Raw genomic sequence first — 17,459 nt, 5'->3', positions numbered from 1 at the left:
AACAAATATTCAGTGGTTTTTTTAATATTTATTTTTTAGTTGTAGTTGGACACAACACCTTTATTTCACTTATTTACTTTTATGTGATGCTGAGGATTGAACCCAGGGTCTCGAACGTGCGAGGCGAGCATCCTACCACTGAGCCACAGCCCCAGCCCTATTCAGTTGTTTTCTATCCAATTCCAGGAATGGTGCTAATGTATTTGAAAATCAACAGTCATCAAAGCATAGATCCTGTTTTTTAGAAAGTCATAATCTAATAAAAATAACTTAAGGGCTACCAGAAATGTGATCAATTGATAGACAAAGATGTTCATCACAGAGTTATAAGCTAGGGGAAAACACCCAGGAAAAAAACATTTAATTAATTGTAGGAAAATGTTTAATATATTATGGTATTTGATCAGCTAAAAATATATAGTATTTGATCATACTGAAAATAGCATTTTGAAGTATATTTCATGTTAGTAAAAATGCTCACAATGTACTCTCAAGAATAATAATTCAGAAGAAAAATATGCGTAAAAAGATAAAGAAAATAAAAAGTTTATTTTTCATCTATACCATTCAATAATGTTAAGCATTACCGTGACTGACAAATTCATCATAAGGAGGGGAAGCAAGGAACATAAAATTTTTAAAAATAAGTTAAGGTGATAGATCTAAAGATGAAAGGAACTCACAGTTCTTTTTAGAATAGTAGAAGCTCAATGAGAAAGTATGTTAGTCTACACAAATCTGGAGCCAACTGGTTATAAACACACATCAGTCTAATCATCAGAACAAAAGCAGGACACAGCAAAGACAACTGTGCTCATCTCCCCTGCCTCATGTCCTCAGAGAAGAACGGTCAGCTACTCCCAAAAGTGTCTGTTACAAAAGCATGTATCTCCCTTGCTATAATTCAGATTTAAGACCACTAACTGCTCCAAATAGCTCAAAGATTCCTCCAGAAACCAGGCTAAACATTAGTCACAACGTATACTTGTAAAAACAAAAAGTTAAATTTGAATGTTTTCAAAGATGCAATATGTTCAATGAAGTTTATACAACTGATATTGAACTTAACAGTACTTTCTTAAAATCAAACTTAGCAATTAATACAAATTATTTTATCAGAATAAGAATGTTTTGGGTGCTGATTTCTCTCTCTGAAAGGGTGATGAATGCTGGTGGACAGACGGCCCTCCTCAACTTCTGAAACATACCTACAGAACATCTGAGAATACAATCTTTTTATAATATGAAAAAAATATATATATGTACCTGAAAATTTATTCAACGCATCCTTACTTCCATTTGTTTCGACCCCTACACTCCGGAACTGCTGGACAATGTTATTCAATTCAGAGGAGCGCTGGGAAATTCGATGTTCAGCTATTCGAAGACGTTCTTTTAAAGCAAGAAATTCTCGTTGATAAGCAATTAGTTTTTCTAGAGGCAAAAGCAAAAAAAATTAAAAAGTCATCAGTATACTTCTAAACAAAAAATTCCAAACAGAATTGTAATAACAAAACTTCAATTAAAGTCAAGTTTGGGGGAAGAAAATATTTACTCGCTGATACAGAACTGAAAATTAAAGAACTAAAGAAAATTAAAGAATTAAAGAACCCTGGCTTGCTAGCTAACATGGGAACTAATTTTGTGCTTTTATTATTTGTAACATTGTGAACACTCCCTACTTAAAATTCAGAAATTTAAAGATGGAGAAAGATAAAAGTCGTTAAAATTAACACTCCAAGTATAATACACCTTCTCAAAGGTACAAACAACTATAACGACCACATTTGTATCAACCAGATAGAGATGAGTTAAAAGCTGGTAATACCTATGAGACAATGGAGATAGCGCATTTATAGCATAATCATTATTTTCCATACTTCCTATCCTGCCAAGATTTCCCTAGGCCAGACTTTGGTCAAATTCCGCATTCCTAAAAACCTCAATGAGCTACATGTACAATGAACCCAGTTTAAAGTCATTCATTTTAATAATTTGCGAGAATCAGAGATCAAAAAATATAGCTGGTCGGGGCTGGGGCTCAGTGGTAGAGCGCTTGCCTAGCATGTGCAAGGCACATAAAAATAAATAAATAAAATAAAGGTATAAAAAAAACCACATCAACCTTTAAAAAAAATAAATTTAATTGTCTGGGAAATAAAGTGTGTGTAAGGAGGATAAACAGTGAGCATGAACAGGAGAACCCAGGGACAAAGCACACAGCAGGGAGAGGTGAGGACAGGACTGGACACATGAGCCAACAGGATGGTGGAAAGGACCACCGTTCCCATCACCAGTGGCACGCACAGTGTTTAAGGTGTGGGCATGGTAGCTCTACCCCTTCCTCAAATCAGGAGCAATCAGAACAAAGGTTTTCAACTTCTCTATCAGCTAGACAGACCAAAGTCACTACTGTGACACCAAAACATGTCTTAGAAAGGCTGTTTTCTATTTAACATTATAATCTTTGCCTTATCCACAGATAAACTCAGGAAGAAACAGACTTACTGAATCCTAGTTTGTAAACTGGTCTTAGAAGCTGTCCCATATGCTATTCCTTTCTGGCATGAGCAGCATTAGACGTTTCCCCATGGGACTTAACCAGTACCTAGATACTGGCCTCTAACACCACTTGCCAATATAAAGAAGTAGAATTCTTTGAAGAAGTAACTTTAATTAAGATAAACCTAGAATATTCTTACATCAGCAGGAAGGAAAGTAACAAAAGAAAAAATGACAGGACACATCAAAAGGGCACAAGAGGGCTGGGATTGTGGTTCAGAGGTACAGCCCTCACCTAGCATGCGTGAGGCACTGGGTTTGATCCTCAGCACCACATAAAGTAAAATAAAGACATTGTGTCCACCTATAACTGAAAAATAAACATTTAAAAAAAAGGGCACAGGAGATGCAGGGTGCCGTGGCTCACACCTGTAATCCCAGCAGCTTGGGAGGCTGAGGCAGAAGGATCATGAGTTCAAAGCCAGCCTCAGCAAAAGCAAGGCGCTAAGCAACTCAGTGAGACCCTATTTCTAAATAAAATACAAAACAGGGCTGGGGACGTGGCTTAGTAGTTGAGTGCCCTTGAGTTCAAACCTCTGTACCAAGAAGAGAGAAAAAAGGCGGGGCACAGGAGGTGACTTGAGAGGCCCCCACTGGCCAGACAGGGGACAGTGATGGTGGTAATAGATTGTAACCTACTAAGTAAGAATCCCTGAGTCTATACCAGCGTTGAAGAAATAAAGATCAACAGATGAGGGGAAAGTGTTTCTGAATGTATGAAAGCAACTAATACGTGTAGAAGGAACAGCGATCAGTGGAAAATCTCCATTTTGCAACCACAACAACTGACACAGGCCAGATTGAAAAGGGGATGAATAACCAGCAGGTGAGTCTCATGAGGAAACAAAACTTAGATCATCTCAAGTATGCTCTGCAAAGCACTCACTATTTTATAAAAGGAAAAACTTTTTTTTTTTTTAAACAATAGGTAAATCTGGAAGATGTCATCTTAATGGAGTGATCAAAACTCACTACAGCAATAGCAGGACAGAGGTCAGATGACCCCTGAAGTGATGCACAGGGAACCCAGCTCATTATGTGGCAGTCCTGCCAAAAATGCACAATCTGAATCTAATCTCTAAGATACTACAGACACAGCAAAGTGTGACGTAGCAAAAACATCGCCTGCACTTGAAACACTGTCATCATCATCAAAGATAAAGGTTAAGAAACTGCCCAAGAGAACACAGACAATGAAATGCACAGCACAGCCCTGGACTGGATCCTGGACCAGGAAAAATATGTATGAAGAGACTGTCGGGAAAACACAGGCACACACTATAGACCAGAGAAATCAAAATACTTGTGGACATCAAATTTCCTGAATTTGACAGGTACTGGTAATGTAAGAGAATGTCCTTGTTCTTAACACTAAAGTAATAGCAATAAACACCGGCGTGTTTAGGGGTGAAAAGAAACATGATTTCAGCAATTCACTTTCAAAGAATTCTGGAAAAAAAAATCTCTTTACAGAGAGAAAAGTAACAGAGACAACAGGTGAAACATACAGAGAAGTTATTTGTACTATCCTTAAACTTATCATTCCTTCTTCTATTTTAATGAAGTTTTCAAAGCAAGCAGAAGAACTGGGTGTCAGAATGATTAGGTCTTTGAGCAGCTCTGGGGTGACAGGGAGGGATACAGGTCTGAGGACAATCTCTATCTGGACACATTTTCTTGATATTTTGAAATCAGCCTCAGAGAGAGGCCAGTTTCACCAAGTGGGAAGAAAAACCAATTTGTAGAGAAAGATCTCTACCCTAATTCCAAAAACTCCCCTGCGTGGAGCAGAACTGGACCCTCTTTGGGTAGATTATTTGAGAGAAGATACCTTGGGCCCATGAACCCAAGCGATCCATGGACCATGGGACCAGGCCATGAGCTTGCTGGTCCAGATGCTGTTCTTAGCTCAAAGTCTACAGCTATGAGAAAACTCCATTTTTTGTTTCTACTCTATTCTTCTATATTCAGAGAGTATTCCACAAAATCAGGGCATGTTCATACTCCATCTAGTGAGCCAACTCAGCTTTCTAGAAATTTCTAGACATTTCTTAGAATTTTCTCCACTCATCTTTCCCATAATACTACATAGTTCTTGAGTTTAGTTCAAATTTTAATAGACAAAAATCGCTCCAAATTAATATGTTTGACAAGTCCCTATTTTCAACATTAAATATAGATTCCTATATTTGCTTTTCTTTGAATAATCTCAATTGGTTTATGTAGGGGGACATGGCAAGAAACTAAGAGACTCTTGCTAACCTCTTACTGGGTTCTGCTTATTGTTTCTTCTTTAGTATAAATGCAATGTTTTGTTTTGCTTGCAGGACTGCAGAATTGAATCCAGTGGTGCTCTACCACTGAGCCCTACCCAACCCTTTTCATTTGTATCTGGAGACAGGGCCTCACGAAGTTGCCCTCAGTCCTGAGATCCTCCTGCCTCAGCCTCCTGAGTAGTTGGCCTTATAGATGTGTGCCATCACGCCTGGCTTGGAATGCTTTTAATAGTAGAAAATTTAAATCAGATGACCAAAGTAAAAATCATGTTTTGTGAACCTAAGGTTTTGAAACATACAAACATTCCAAAATAGGGGCAAACATGCAATTTTATATGGTTCAACAGTTTAATTAATAGCCTTAGACTCAATTTTAAAAACTGGTCAACGGTACAGATGAATAATTAACAAACACTATTAACAAGTACTTTTTCAAGCAGTACCTTAGCAGCAAGATACAGGAACACTACTGGAGTCTATGCACCATCATAAAAATTACCAAAAATTAAATCCACTTTTAATTCTTAAAATTTTAGGGTTTATTAAACAATAAAATTCTTATACTGCAAAGAATGTTGATAAGTCATCTGGTTCATCCCTCTGTCCCTTTAATATTGCACAGAACTCCTTCACACAGAGAAAGTTTTTTTAAAAAATAGGATTGAGAAACTCCTTCAGTAATAAGATTCCAAAATTTAACAAGCTTTACTTTTCAGAAAGAAACTGCCTTTGGAAAACATTTTATTTCACTCTTTAAAAAATTTTCATATTCATCATTCTTATACAACCAATTTAAAATAGAAAAGAGAGCCTGGATGAAATGGTGGGCAATTTCCTACTTGGAAACCTCTAAAACAAAGAAAAAATAATAATAATAAAAGAAACAGATTCAGGAGGTGTTAAGGAGGACTAAAGCCTGGAAAGGCCAGAGAGAGAGAACGCAGGTCCGCAGGTCCGAATGAAATGGGCCAAAAGGACAGAACTTGAACTGGCGATGCTAACAGAATGGAACTGGAACCAAATTTTGGCTCTTTGAATTTTTTATTTGTTCTACTTAGTTGTACAGGAGAGCAGAATGCATTTCAATTCATCATACACAAATGGAGTGCAATATAACAACCACAGAGCAATGCCTCACATGCCTCTCACATGCAAGCCACCTGGACGGGCTGGATGAGGCACTGAATTCTGGAATCTACCTCCAGGAAACCAGTTGAGGAGGTGAGAGGTGGGGCCTGAGAGTGTTAAATTGGCTCCTGGTGATGCTGATGTGCCCAAGCACACCCCCCTCCCCACCCCGCTGGGAAGCTCAGAGGTGCCAATACTATCCTGGAGTCACTCTGAAGTGGCCTAGAAATTCACGCTTGCCCTCTCCCAGCTCCTCCGTTTTATCCTTCCCTCTGGCCCACGTGTTAAGAGATCCCAGAGGCAGGGTGAGGGAGTAGGCATTAAAACCACTAGGACCATAATTTACAAGATTATATTTGGGGAAGAAATGGTCTCAAAGCATCGGTGAACACACATTTCAAAGGTCTCTCTAAGAGTTATGTGGACTTGTCAACGTCATGCCCTATTTCTAAGAGTATACCAGGCAGGATACACCGCATAAGCATGGATTCTGAAAAGACCCTTTTAAGCTCAAAAGGGAAAATGGGACTGAGCTAAACAGAACCATATACTTTACTTAAATTAAAACACCGAGTATAATTCATCTGTTCCCTTCCATGAGGTTTCATTGTACTTGCAAAATAAGATCCTAATTAGTGAATGCTAACATTGAAAAGTTTTCTGGAACACAGCCCCTATTTCTGAGTTATCCCCCAAGTAATCTAATAATTAACAGTGTAATTCTTCCAGATACATGTTCAATAAGTTGAAATCCATCCAGTGACCTTATGAAGCCCAACACCTCAAGACCAGTCAGACAATGCTGCACATGCCTGCAAGATGCACTTCCTCAGAAAGACGTTCTTAATCTGAATGCAGTCATTTTCTTTGATTTCCCTGGAGAAGGGGGAAGGCTCTTTTCAGTAATCTTATCATAAAGTCCCAAATTTCAATATCATAGTGAAACGAGGGTGGACCGGGGGACAAGTTGTGTAACTTCGATAACACACATTTACGTATACTTGGCTGTATGTTCAAAACAGTACTTTTAAAAATACTGACAATGATCTTATTCAACAACCTTAGGGGCTTGGAATAAACATTATCGGATGGTCATAAATCCTTTTTCTTAAGCACTTAAATTTGCTGGCAGCCATTGTTTCAGCAAGTGTTGTTATATTCTCCAAGGAAAATAAAACACATCTTGTACTCTGAGGATCTAATGCCATACGTTTTCCTATGAAGAAGTCATCGAGACAGCCCTCACTTTCTGTTGGAGCCATCCGGGTGTCAAAAGCAAAGCCCTAGGACTGGCCAGCCCTCCACCGGGGAAGGACCTCCTCACAGCGCTGCTGCTCCTCCTGCCTTCCACCTGGATCCGGTTACACACCTAGGACTTAGTTCATGTTCTTCCCTCTCCTCACCTCGTGTTACTGTTCTTTCATTTCCACGCTTCCCTTCCAATATCCTTCTGCAATATCATTTTCAAATCCTCCTCCCGTGTTTCTTTTCTGGACTTTTCTTTTTTGACCACAAACTTCGCTTCTCTCACCTCTTTCTTTTTATTTCTACTCCCCGCCTGCATGCTCCCATAATATCCTGTCTCCTGTTTTGTTTCAAATGGCTGAGGATGCTCTTTTCCAACTGGGTGATTGAAACAGTCCACTTGGCTGCCCCCCTCCAGACCCCAATTCTCCTGGACACCACCTCTAATACCAACTAGCGCTTTGAGGCCGATGGCCTCCACTTCAACAGGGGAATACAACAGATACTGCTGTCTTAGGAAAGGGACCTTGTGAGCCTGAAAATGCCCCAGACTGAAAAAGAAAAGTAAACACGGGTCCACAGAGGGGAGTGAGAACACTGGGCTGCAGCCCGGTCCCCGGCTCGGCTGGCTCTTCACATGCAAGAGGCAAGCATGGCCACGTTAATGTGTCCAGGTGAGGACACAGGTATCAAGACAGCTCCCTATTCCCACTCCTTGGTGACCCCAGTGTGCCATCAGTCTCTACTGCACCCACACTTAGCTCTTCAGGTTCTATTTTGAAATCTTCTATTTTTAAGGTTCATGAGTTTTAGTCTTTCTTAGAGGTCTTCCAAAGAATAAAGAGAACATGTTTTTCTTTTTAAAGAGTAAAACTCAGTTTATCTTTCAAGTACCTTTGAGTCCATGAGACTGTTTTATAAATCTAAGATACTCCAACAAACAGATTCTAAGGTGACCCAGTGATCCTCATCCCTTCAGTCTCACAGCCCAGCATGAACCCCGCCCTCAGTGCCCAGGAGCTACAGCTAGCTCCTCTGACAGAATGTAGCAAAGGGGGTGGATGCTACCTCTGGGATGGTTTCATTATATGGGACTCTGTCTTGCCAGCAGACATCTCCCTAGATAGAGATTCTCACCCAAAGTACCTTCAAGAAGCAAACAGCTGTACTGGAAGGCCCATGTGACAGAGGGCTCAGAGCTCCTTCCAGCCAAGAGCCAACAAAAAGCTGGGTTCTCAGTCCTACTGTGACAAGAAGATGGATTCAACCAACAATCTGGATGAGTTTGGACATGAATTCTTCAGCAGAGGACCTAGGCAAGCCATGCCTAGATTCCTAGCCCATGGAAACTATGAGGTCATAGGTACATGTCATTTTTTAAAAAATATTTTTTTAATTGTAGTTGGACACAATACCTTTATTTCACTTGTTTATTTTTATGTGGTGCTGAGGATTGAACCCAGGGCCTCGCACGTGCAAGGCGAGTGCTCTACTGCTGAGCCACAACCCCAGCCCAACATGTCATTTTTAAGTCACTAGAGTTGTGCTAATTTATTATGCACCAACAGGTAACTAATATAGATATATTATGGGATCTCAATAATGCTTTTTTCCCTCTATTTTAAAACTTTTTGGAATTTCACTGTCCTAATAATTATTTCATAACCGATTATTCCTAATCATGCTAATGAAATAAAATGCAAGATTGATACACTTACCTAGAAAGATGTTGTAAAAGAACTTTGTAACTTTGTAGTCTTTTGTGATCTTCACTGAAAACAACTGAGATTTTAGGATTTTCCCTTTTTATACCCATGGTGGCAAAGAGAAGGAAAGTAACAGAGGAAGACATTTCACAAGTTTTTTGGACAAATCAGAAAATGAATGCAGAAAGGCAGGTACTATCACTGTAGTCTCTAGTCACGTTGGTGAAATTAACTTTTAAAAGCACATCTTAGACTATGAGTCCTCAGAAGACAATATCCTAGAAGAATTTTGTTCAAGATCCAGACTTCTATTTCCACACCTCTCTATTCTTTTTGCTAAGTAAAATAAAAACCCAGATGTTACATAGTAAACCAACATAAAAAGACAAAGGCAGAAGGCAGAAGGGAAAAGAGTTGAGTTCTTGGGACGCAGAGAAAAAAAACACAGCATTCACTTCCCCGAGTTTCTTTTTGCCTTACAGATCCTAGACAAGGTGCTAGAGACACCAGCAGCCTGGAACCAACAGACACACATGAAGAAGCACCAGAAAAGCCTGATCTCTGCAGCTGAAGAACTCAGGAAGGGGCAATCGAGCAAGACAGAAAACTTCTAGATGACTACTGCTCTATACCAGCCACACACCATGAAGCAGCAGCCCTGGACCTATCTCCACCCCACTAGCAATGGCCAAGAAGGGAGCCTAGATCCCCACCCTTGCCAGGTAACAGCGCCCCCAACACACACACACATACACACACACTTCCTAGGAGGTATCAGAAAAGTCTGAGTGAGGAGCTGGGGCTTTCACTACTCTCTGGCACCATGAGGTGTCAGAGGAGCCTGCATGGGAAGCAGTAACAGGGCACCGCTCTCTGTCCCAGCCAGCACAATGTCAGCAGGGACCATGCAGGAATTGACCTCTTGCCCTGCACAGGAGTGACAGGGATCCCTCCCTGCTGTGTATCAAGGGAAGCCATGCAAGAATCCTAAACGTCCATCCCATCCTCACCTAGCAGTAATGCAGTGGCATGCCTCCCCACATTAGCCACCTAGAATGGTGACAGAAAAGACCTGCTAAGACAGATAAGCTAAATAATATTCAGTTTTATAAGACCCCAAATGCCTTGAATAAAACTAAAAATCACTTATAAGACTAAAAACAGGAAAACCTCAACTCAAATGAGAAAAAAAAATATAAACAGATACCAACATCAGGACAACTCAGATGTTGAAATCATCTAGTAAGAATCTTTTTTTGTTTTAAGGGCCAAGGACCAAACTCAGCCTTGCACATGCTAGGCAAACGCTCTGCCACTGAACTAGATCTCCAGACCCTCTATAAGAATCTTAAAGGAGCTATCATAAAAATGCTTCAACAGGTAAGTTTCTAAAAACTAGAAACACCAGGCAAAGAAAGAAAAGACACAAAGAAACAAATGAACATTTTAGAACAGAAACTACACTGAAACAAACACCCCTTAATGGACAGGCCCAAGAACAGATAGGACAGAGGAAAGAATTAATGAACCTGAAGGAAGACAATGGGAATTAATCTAGAGAATAGAAAATAGGTTGAGGGAGGAAAGTAACAGGGCCTCAGGGATCTTTAGAAATATAAAATGGTCTGAGACCTAACATTCCCACCATCAGCATCCCAGAATGAAAGGAGAAAGAGGGCAGGGTAGAGAAAATATTGGAAGAAATGATGGCCAATATTTCCCAAAATGGACAAAAGACATTAACCCACATAAAGGTTCAAGAAGCCAAGCAAACCCCAAACAGGAAAAACTCAAACCAATGCCAAGAAATGCCATAATTGAACTTCAAAAAAAAAACTAGGTACAAAGAGAAAATTTTGAAAGCAATCCAACAGAAATGACACATTACCTACCCAGAAAAAAAAATAAATTGAATGACAGCAGATTTCTCATCAGAAACCATGGAAACCAAAGGAAGTGACACAATACTTTTCAAGTATTAAAGAAAAAAACCCTCAAATTCCATATATGGCAAAATTATCCTTAAGGAACAAAAGGAAAAATCAAGAAGTCCTCATAAGGAGGAAACCTGTCATCAGCAAACCTATCCAAAACAAATGACTAAAAAAGTCCTTAAACAGAAAAGGAATGACAAAAGGAAGAATCTCAGAACATCAAAATGGAAGAAAGAACTGAAAGAGGAAGAAAAAAAAAAAAGATCACAGAAATGTCCTTTTCCTCTAGAGTTTTCCAAATTATATTTGATGGTTGAAGCAAAAAAGTATACCATTGTCTGGTGTGGTTCTCAGTGTAGAAGAAATACTTCAAACAATTATATCACAAATTAAGGGAAGAAGAGGAGGCTTTTAAAGGACAGGCTTCTGTACTTCACTTTAATAAATGTTGACCCCAGTAGACTATTATACACACACACACTAGTAATATATCTCAACAGAGGATATACTCAAAAACCCTACAGATAAATTAAGTGGAATCTGTGTGAGCATGCGTGAGGTACTGGGATCAAACCCAGGAGCACTCTACCATTGAGCTACATCCCCAGTCCACTTATCCATTTGTCCATTTGTCAATCATTCATACATTTTTAGAGACAGGGTCTCACTAAGCTGCCCAGGCTGTCCTTGAACTTGCAATCCTCCAGTCTCTGCCTCTCAAGTCATTGGGATTTCAGGCATGCACCACCCCCACAGCTCAAAATGGAATTTTTTAAATGTTCAAATAACTTTCAAAGTGTCAGGAAAAAGAAAAAACAGAGCACAATGGGTAAAAAAAAAAAAAATTGTAGATTAATTAAATCTACAATATCACTAATCACAAGAAACAAATGGTCTACAACAATTGAGAGAGAGAAAGTTAGAGCTGATATAAAGACATGCCACAGCTGGGTGTGGTGGTGCACACCTGTGGTCCCAATTATTCAGGAAGCTGAGACAGGAGAGTCCCTGGAGCCCAGGAGTTCAAGGCCAGCCAATACAATGTAGCAAGATGCTGTCTAAAGGAAAGAATACTTACATATATGATCCAATTATACACCATAGACACCATCTAAAAGGATGATACACATACAATGGAATCCTACTCAGCAACAGAAAAGAACAAATTAGTGAAAACTCCAACAGTGTGGATGGACCTCAAGGGCACCATGCTGAGTGAAAAATGTCCATCTCTCACACACTATAGGGTTCCATCAATAAGACATTTCCAATATGACAAAATCATAGCTGTGGACAACAACAGATCAGTGGTTACCTGGAATTAGGGGTGGCAGGTGGGGTGTGACTGTGACAAAGGAGCAGAGGGGAAATGGCTGTGGTGTAGTAATGGTTGTCTGGTGCTGGTTACAAAGATCTACACATGTGAAAAAAATGGCGTAGCACCATCCACACCAGTAACACCCATGTTGGTTTCCTGATTGAGGCTGTACATTGCACCTAACTTATCACAAGAAGTAGCCATCAGGGGGAAATGGGAGAAGGTTGCAGGATCTTTCTGTACTACCCTGCAGCTTCCTATAATTCTGTAATTCTTTTCAAATAACGAGGTGGTGGGGAAGCCAAACAAAAAAGAATCAATGAACTAATAATATTTAAGGGGAAAAGAAAATATGATATTTTCATCATCCATCAACTAGAAGGGCCTCATCACACTGTGTATCATAAGGACCCAGAACATCTTGTGTGGCTAGAGGGACTTGCAATGGTATTCTTTCATCCACAACAAGATTTACTGGGTAGGCTCAGGGGCAGACAAACTGTAAGCCTAAACAAAACTAATGTTTTGGCTGGGTACGGTGGTTCACGCCTGTAATCCCAGCGGCTCAGGAGGCTGAGGCAGGAGGATTGTGAGTTCAAAGTTAGCCTCAGCAATGGCAAGGCGTTAAGCAACTCAGTGAGACCCTTTCTCTAAATAAAATACAAAATAGGGCTGGGGATGTGGCTCAGGGGCCAAGTGCCCCTGAGTTCAATCCCTGGTACAAAAAAAAAAAAAAAATTAATGTTTTGTGTTTTGGAGACACAAGTGCAGAAGAACTAAAAGTAATGGTGAGCTATTAGATGTACCAGAACCTATTAGAGATGTAGCAGCTGAAATGTGGAATTAGAATGTACAAACAGGATGTGTTCCAGGTTCCCACATGACAGTTAATAAGCAGTTTGCTCTAGTCAAAAGACACTGTCCATTTCAGTTTTGACTAAACTAGAAATACGTGCAATAAAATTTTGGCTTTGTGATGTTTAAGTTCTTATAAATTACAATTTATAGTAAAGTTGTTTGTCACTACCTCTTTATCCTATTTATTATTTGTAAAATTACTTGTAAGAATAAAATAGGTCAACTGGACCCAGATATTAAATACCTTTACTTAACACATACCAAAATTCCAGACTCCAAGAAAGCAAGCAGTGGCTCAGATAAACCACACAGCTTGCAGGAATAGTACAGGCACAAGGAGCCGGTCAGATCACATACAGCAAGTTTCACATCAGTGTTAGCAAACAGCCAAGTTCCCAGATACCAGCCAATGGCCAACCTTGCAGGCAGGTATTTCTGATGATAAGCAGTCTCTGATCTGCATGCTAACTCTTTTCTGTATAGCAGTAATCATATTTTAGTATTTCTTCTTTGCTTCCCACTGAATGTTCTCATATTGCCTTGCAGTAGGCCAAGCAAATGGTAGCAAGGGGTCAGCTGAGGCAAATCACCTTACATTTTGAGAGTCATTAAAAATTCATCAAAAATGTTCATGAAACCAATCACAGCATTATTTATAAAGGTAAGTTAATTATGATAATTATATAATGGAATATTATGGAACTGCTAAAACTCAGGACATGGGAAAAACATTTGTGACAAGATAAGCAAGAAGTAGCATACAATATGCACAGCCTGGTGTCTTATTCTCTAAAGGAGATAACAGTTCTCACACTTTTGGACTCAGATTCCCTTTACACCCTTCTAAATTAGTGGACCCCAAAGTCCTTTTGTTTATGTGAATTATATTTATCAACATTTATCATGTTAGAAATATCAACAGACTTGCAAAATATTTATTTAAATAAAAAATCATTTTAAAATCAATTACATAAGTAGCACGGTGTGAAAACTATTTTCTAAAAAAAAAAATCAGTGAAAAAAGTAACACTTGCTCAACTCTTTTTAATGTGTGGCTTAATAGGAAAGAGTTGAATTCTCATATCTGCTTCTGCTATTTTTTTATAAGATTGAAAAAGGCAAATAACCAAATAACATCTTAGTATTATTATGAAAATAGTCTTGACTTTATAAACCTCCTAGAAGAGTCCAGAGAGCCCCACAGGTCCTTTTACCTTGTTTTGTGCTTTGTCATGTTTTGGGGTGTGGTTGAAGCGGGTTGTGTGCTTCTGTTTTTTTTGGTTCTGGGGCTTGAACCCAGGGGCCACATCCCTAGCCCTTTTTATTTTTTGAGACAGGGTCTCACAAAGTTGTCCAGGCTGACCTTGAACTTTCGATCCTTCTGCCTCAGCCACCCAAGTAGCTGGGCTTACAGGTGTGTGTCACCACATCCAGCAAGATATACTTTGAGGACTGTTAGTCCATAAAAATGAAAAACAAAATACCCAAAATGAGCCAGGTTTGAGGCTCTGGGTTTAATCCCCAGTACTGGAAAAAAAAAAAAAAAAATCACATTGATTTGGCTATGAGATTCAGTTTCAGTTCATTAGCACTTTAACACTTCCATGCACTTTAGATCTATTAGGAAAGACTGATCAACTGTCTCTTTCTTATGCTATGCTTACCCACTACTGGTTAAGAGTACAATACACCTTTATCCACATATTTCATCAGACAATCTCCAAAATCTGATTGGCAGTCTTTCTAAAGTAGCACCAAAAAAAATTAGTTAGCTAATGTTCTGTAATAACCCAATGTTCTCAATTTAGTCTCTTCTAATATGTCAGCCATGAATAATTTCCTTTCAGAGTTAAGAATACATGAAGCCTAGATTCCAGACAACCTCTGAGCAAAGCACATGCTTAAGAAGCTTTCCAACCTGGAAAAATTAGATTAGGAGACTGTTTTAGGGAATGGAAGCTAGCCAACTAAACTGCACGTGAGTCCAAGTTCAAGGACTCTTCAACTGTCAACTTTAATACATAAACAAGAAAGATTTCTGGCCAACTTGGCAAAGGTGAGGTCTATCTGCTAGCCCCTCTTTAGGTATTGTCTTAAAATTAGGCCCTTATTTAATAATACCACTGACAGTAGTGACTTGTTTTTTTTAAGTCCACATGGCAAAAGTTTTGCCATGTCACAATTTACAGCTTGGGGAATTCTAGGTGTAACTGACTGGCTGAATACCAGAATCACTGCGGAGGGGGGGGGACACGACATTTGAAAACTGCCCAGGGGACTTCTAACTTCTGGCATAAGAGAGGAGGCCCACAAAACCTCTCCCCAAAAGGCAACTATAAAGCTTGACAAGAAAGTCCAAAACCAAACATTCTGGTACTCTGAAAATCAACCAAGGGCATTCAACAGACTGAAATTATTTATTCATAAAAACTACTGAACTTCTGGTAAGAACAGCACAAAGTCTGACTGTCTTGCCAGGACTGCCCTCATCCCTCCCCATCTGTGGTCACTTAGAAGGTCAGCAGGGTGGGGCAGGACTTGAAAAATCAGCAGCTTCACTATGCTGCCAGAGGGGACTCATCTGACTTAGGGGTGTTGCCAGTCCAAGTGGCAATCTCAGAGGCAAGTGCAAAGAAGGGCCAGCGCTCTGCTAGCCTGAGGCTAGTGTTCTATTTGGGGCTACTGCTCTATTTGAGGCCAGCAAGGGGCTGGCACACCAGCCAGACACTTAGCAGGCATTTCCAGGAAGTAAAACAGTTGTCAGGAGCTCACAGAGCTCTTGAAATACCAGGTGGACAGCAGGATACATGCATTCACAGCAGACCCACCCAGACCTGGCCACATAAATCCCGCACAGAGAACAGAGGAAGCCAAAGGAAATTCAAGGTGGGGCAGATGTGAAACAGTCCGGAGTGGGGCTGTGGCCCAGCACACATCTCCATCCGCAGAGAACAGAGCCTTCTAGGCTTCTAGGGTTTCTCTCCAACCTCCACCTGGCCTCCTTTTTGACACAAGGTCTCACAAAGTTGTCCAGGCTGACCTTGAACTTGCTGTGCAGGCACCAGGGCAGCCCCTCTAGGAAACCAAGCTTCACAACAAAAACAAATCAAAACCAAAGGGCAGAGATAAATCGAACACTGTAGATGAGACAGACTTTGGTGATTTAGCTCATTCCAGTTCTAAATAATGAGCTAACAAAACCACCACCACCACATTCTTCAGGGGCACAAAGAAGAAACCCAGTGCCACAGCAACGTATTACCTAAAATACAGAGTAGTCAACAAAACTTTACAAGATAGACTGAGAAAAAAGAACTGTGATCTCTACTCGGGGGAGATAAGCAGCAATCAATAGAAACAGTCTCTTCGTGTTCCCAGATGCCATAGTTAGCAGAAGACGACTTCAAAACAGCTACTATAAATATGTTAGAAGAACCAAATAAAACCATGTTTAAAGAACATGGAAACAAGAAGAGTGTGATCAAACTGACTCAAAGAACAAGGAAAATAAAGAGACAGCAAATGTAAAACAAAATGGAAATTCTGGCAGAGATACTCAACTGCAGATTTCAGATGTCAGAAGAGCGGGAGAGTCAATGACCTGGAAGTTAGATTAATACAAAGTATCCAATCCAAAGAACAGAAAGGAATGAAAGAACAAAGAAAACTGAACAGAGCCCCTCACAGTGTATGATGTCAAGTGTATCCAGAGAAGAGAGAAAAACAGTACAAATAAAATATGAAGAAAGTAATGGCTTGCCATAACATAGGAATAGAGGTAGCTCCTTAACTTGATAAAGAATATCTACAAATGACAGTTATTACTCTTTTTTAAATTTTTTTTCTTTTTTTTTTTTTTTTTTTAGGTGTAGATGGACACAACACAATGCCTTTATTTTTATGTGGTGCTGAGGATTGAACCCGGGTCCCCCCCGTGCTAGGTGAGTGCTCTACCACTGAGCCACAATCCCAGCCCCAGTTATTACTCTTGTTGATAAGAAATTAGACGCTTTTCCACTAAGATCAGAACAAGGCAAGCCAATCTCCTCTCCTATTTAATACCGTACTGGAAGTTCTGGTTAACGCAAAAAAAAAAAAAAAAAAAACCAAGAAAAGGAAATAAAAGGTGTACAGATTGAAAAGGGAAAGAAAACTGTGCATATTTGTCTATAATGTCCTGAAGAATCAACAACAAGAAGAAAACCCACCTAGAACTAATAAGCAATTATAGCAAGGTTGTAGGACACAAGGTTAAAATACAAAAATCAATCACTTTCTATTATACCAACAAAGAACAATTGGAATCTCAAGCTAAAAACAGAGTATCACTTAACACTAGCACAAAAAAGGTATAAGTCTAACAAATAAGTACAGAAAACATCAAAACTCTGCTGGAAGAAAGACTTAAATACACAGATATTTCATGGCATTA

General features: G+C 39.6%; 1 protein-coding gene across 3 annotated transcripts in view; it reads right to left on the bottom strand.

The window, feature by feature from the left end:
* Mgat4a (alpha-1,3-mannosyl-glycoprotein 4-beta-N-acetylglucosaminyltransferase A) overlaps positions 1-17,459 on the bottom strand; it is a 97,556-nt gene that overhangs the window by 58,247 nt on the left and 21,850 nt on the right. For all 3 annotated transcript variants that reach the window (XM_071601854.1, XM_027950675.2, XM_071601853.1), the window contains one exon: positions 1,267-1,434. In XM_071601854.1, coding sequence (XP_071457955.1) covers positions 1,267-1,434 — 168 coding nt within the window. The remainder of the gene's footprint in view (positions 1-1,266; positions 1,435-17,459) is intronic.

The sequence above is a fragment of the Marmota flaviventris genome, chromosome 14 (assembly GCF_047511675.1).
Source record: "Marmota flaviventris isolate mMarFla1 chromosome 14, mMarFla1.hap1, whole genome shotgun sequence".
NCBI lineage: Eukaryota > Metazoa > Chordata > Mammalia > Rodentia > Sciuridae > Marmota > Marmota flaviventris.
Note: the sequence above shows the minus strand (reverse complement) of the source record. Positions and strands in the feature narration are given on the sequence as shown.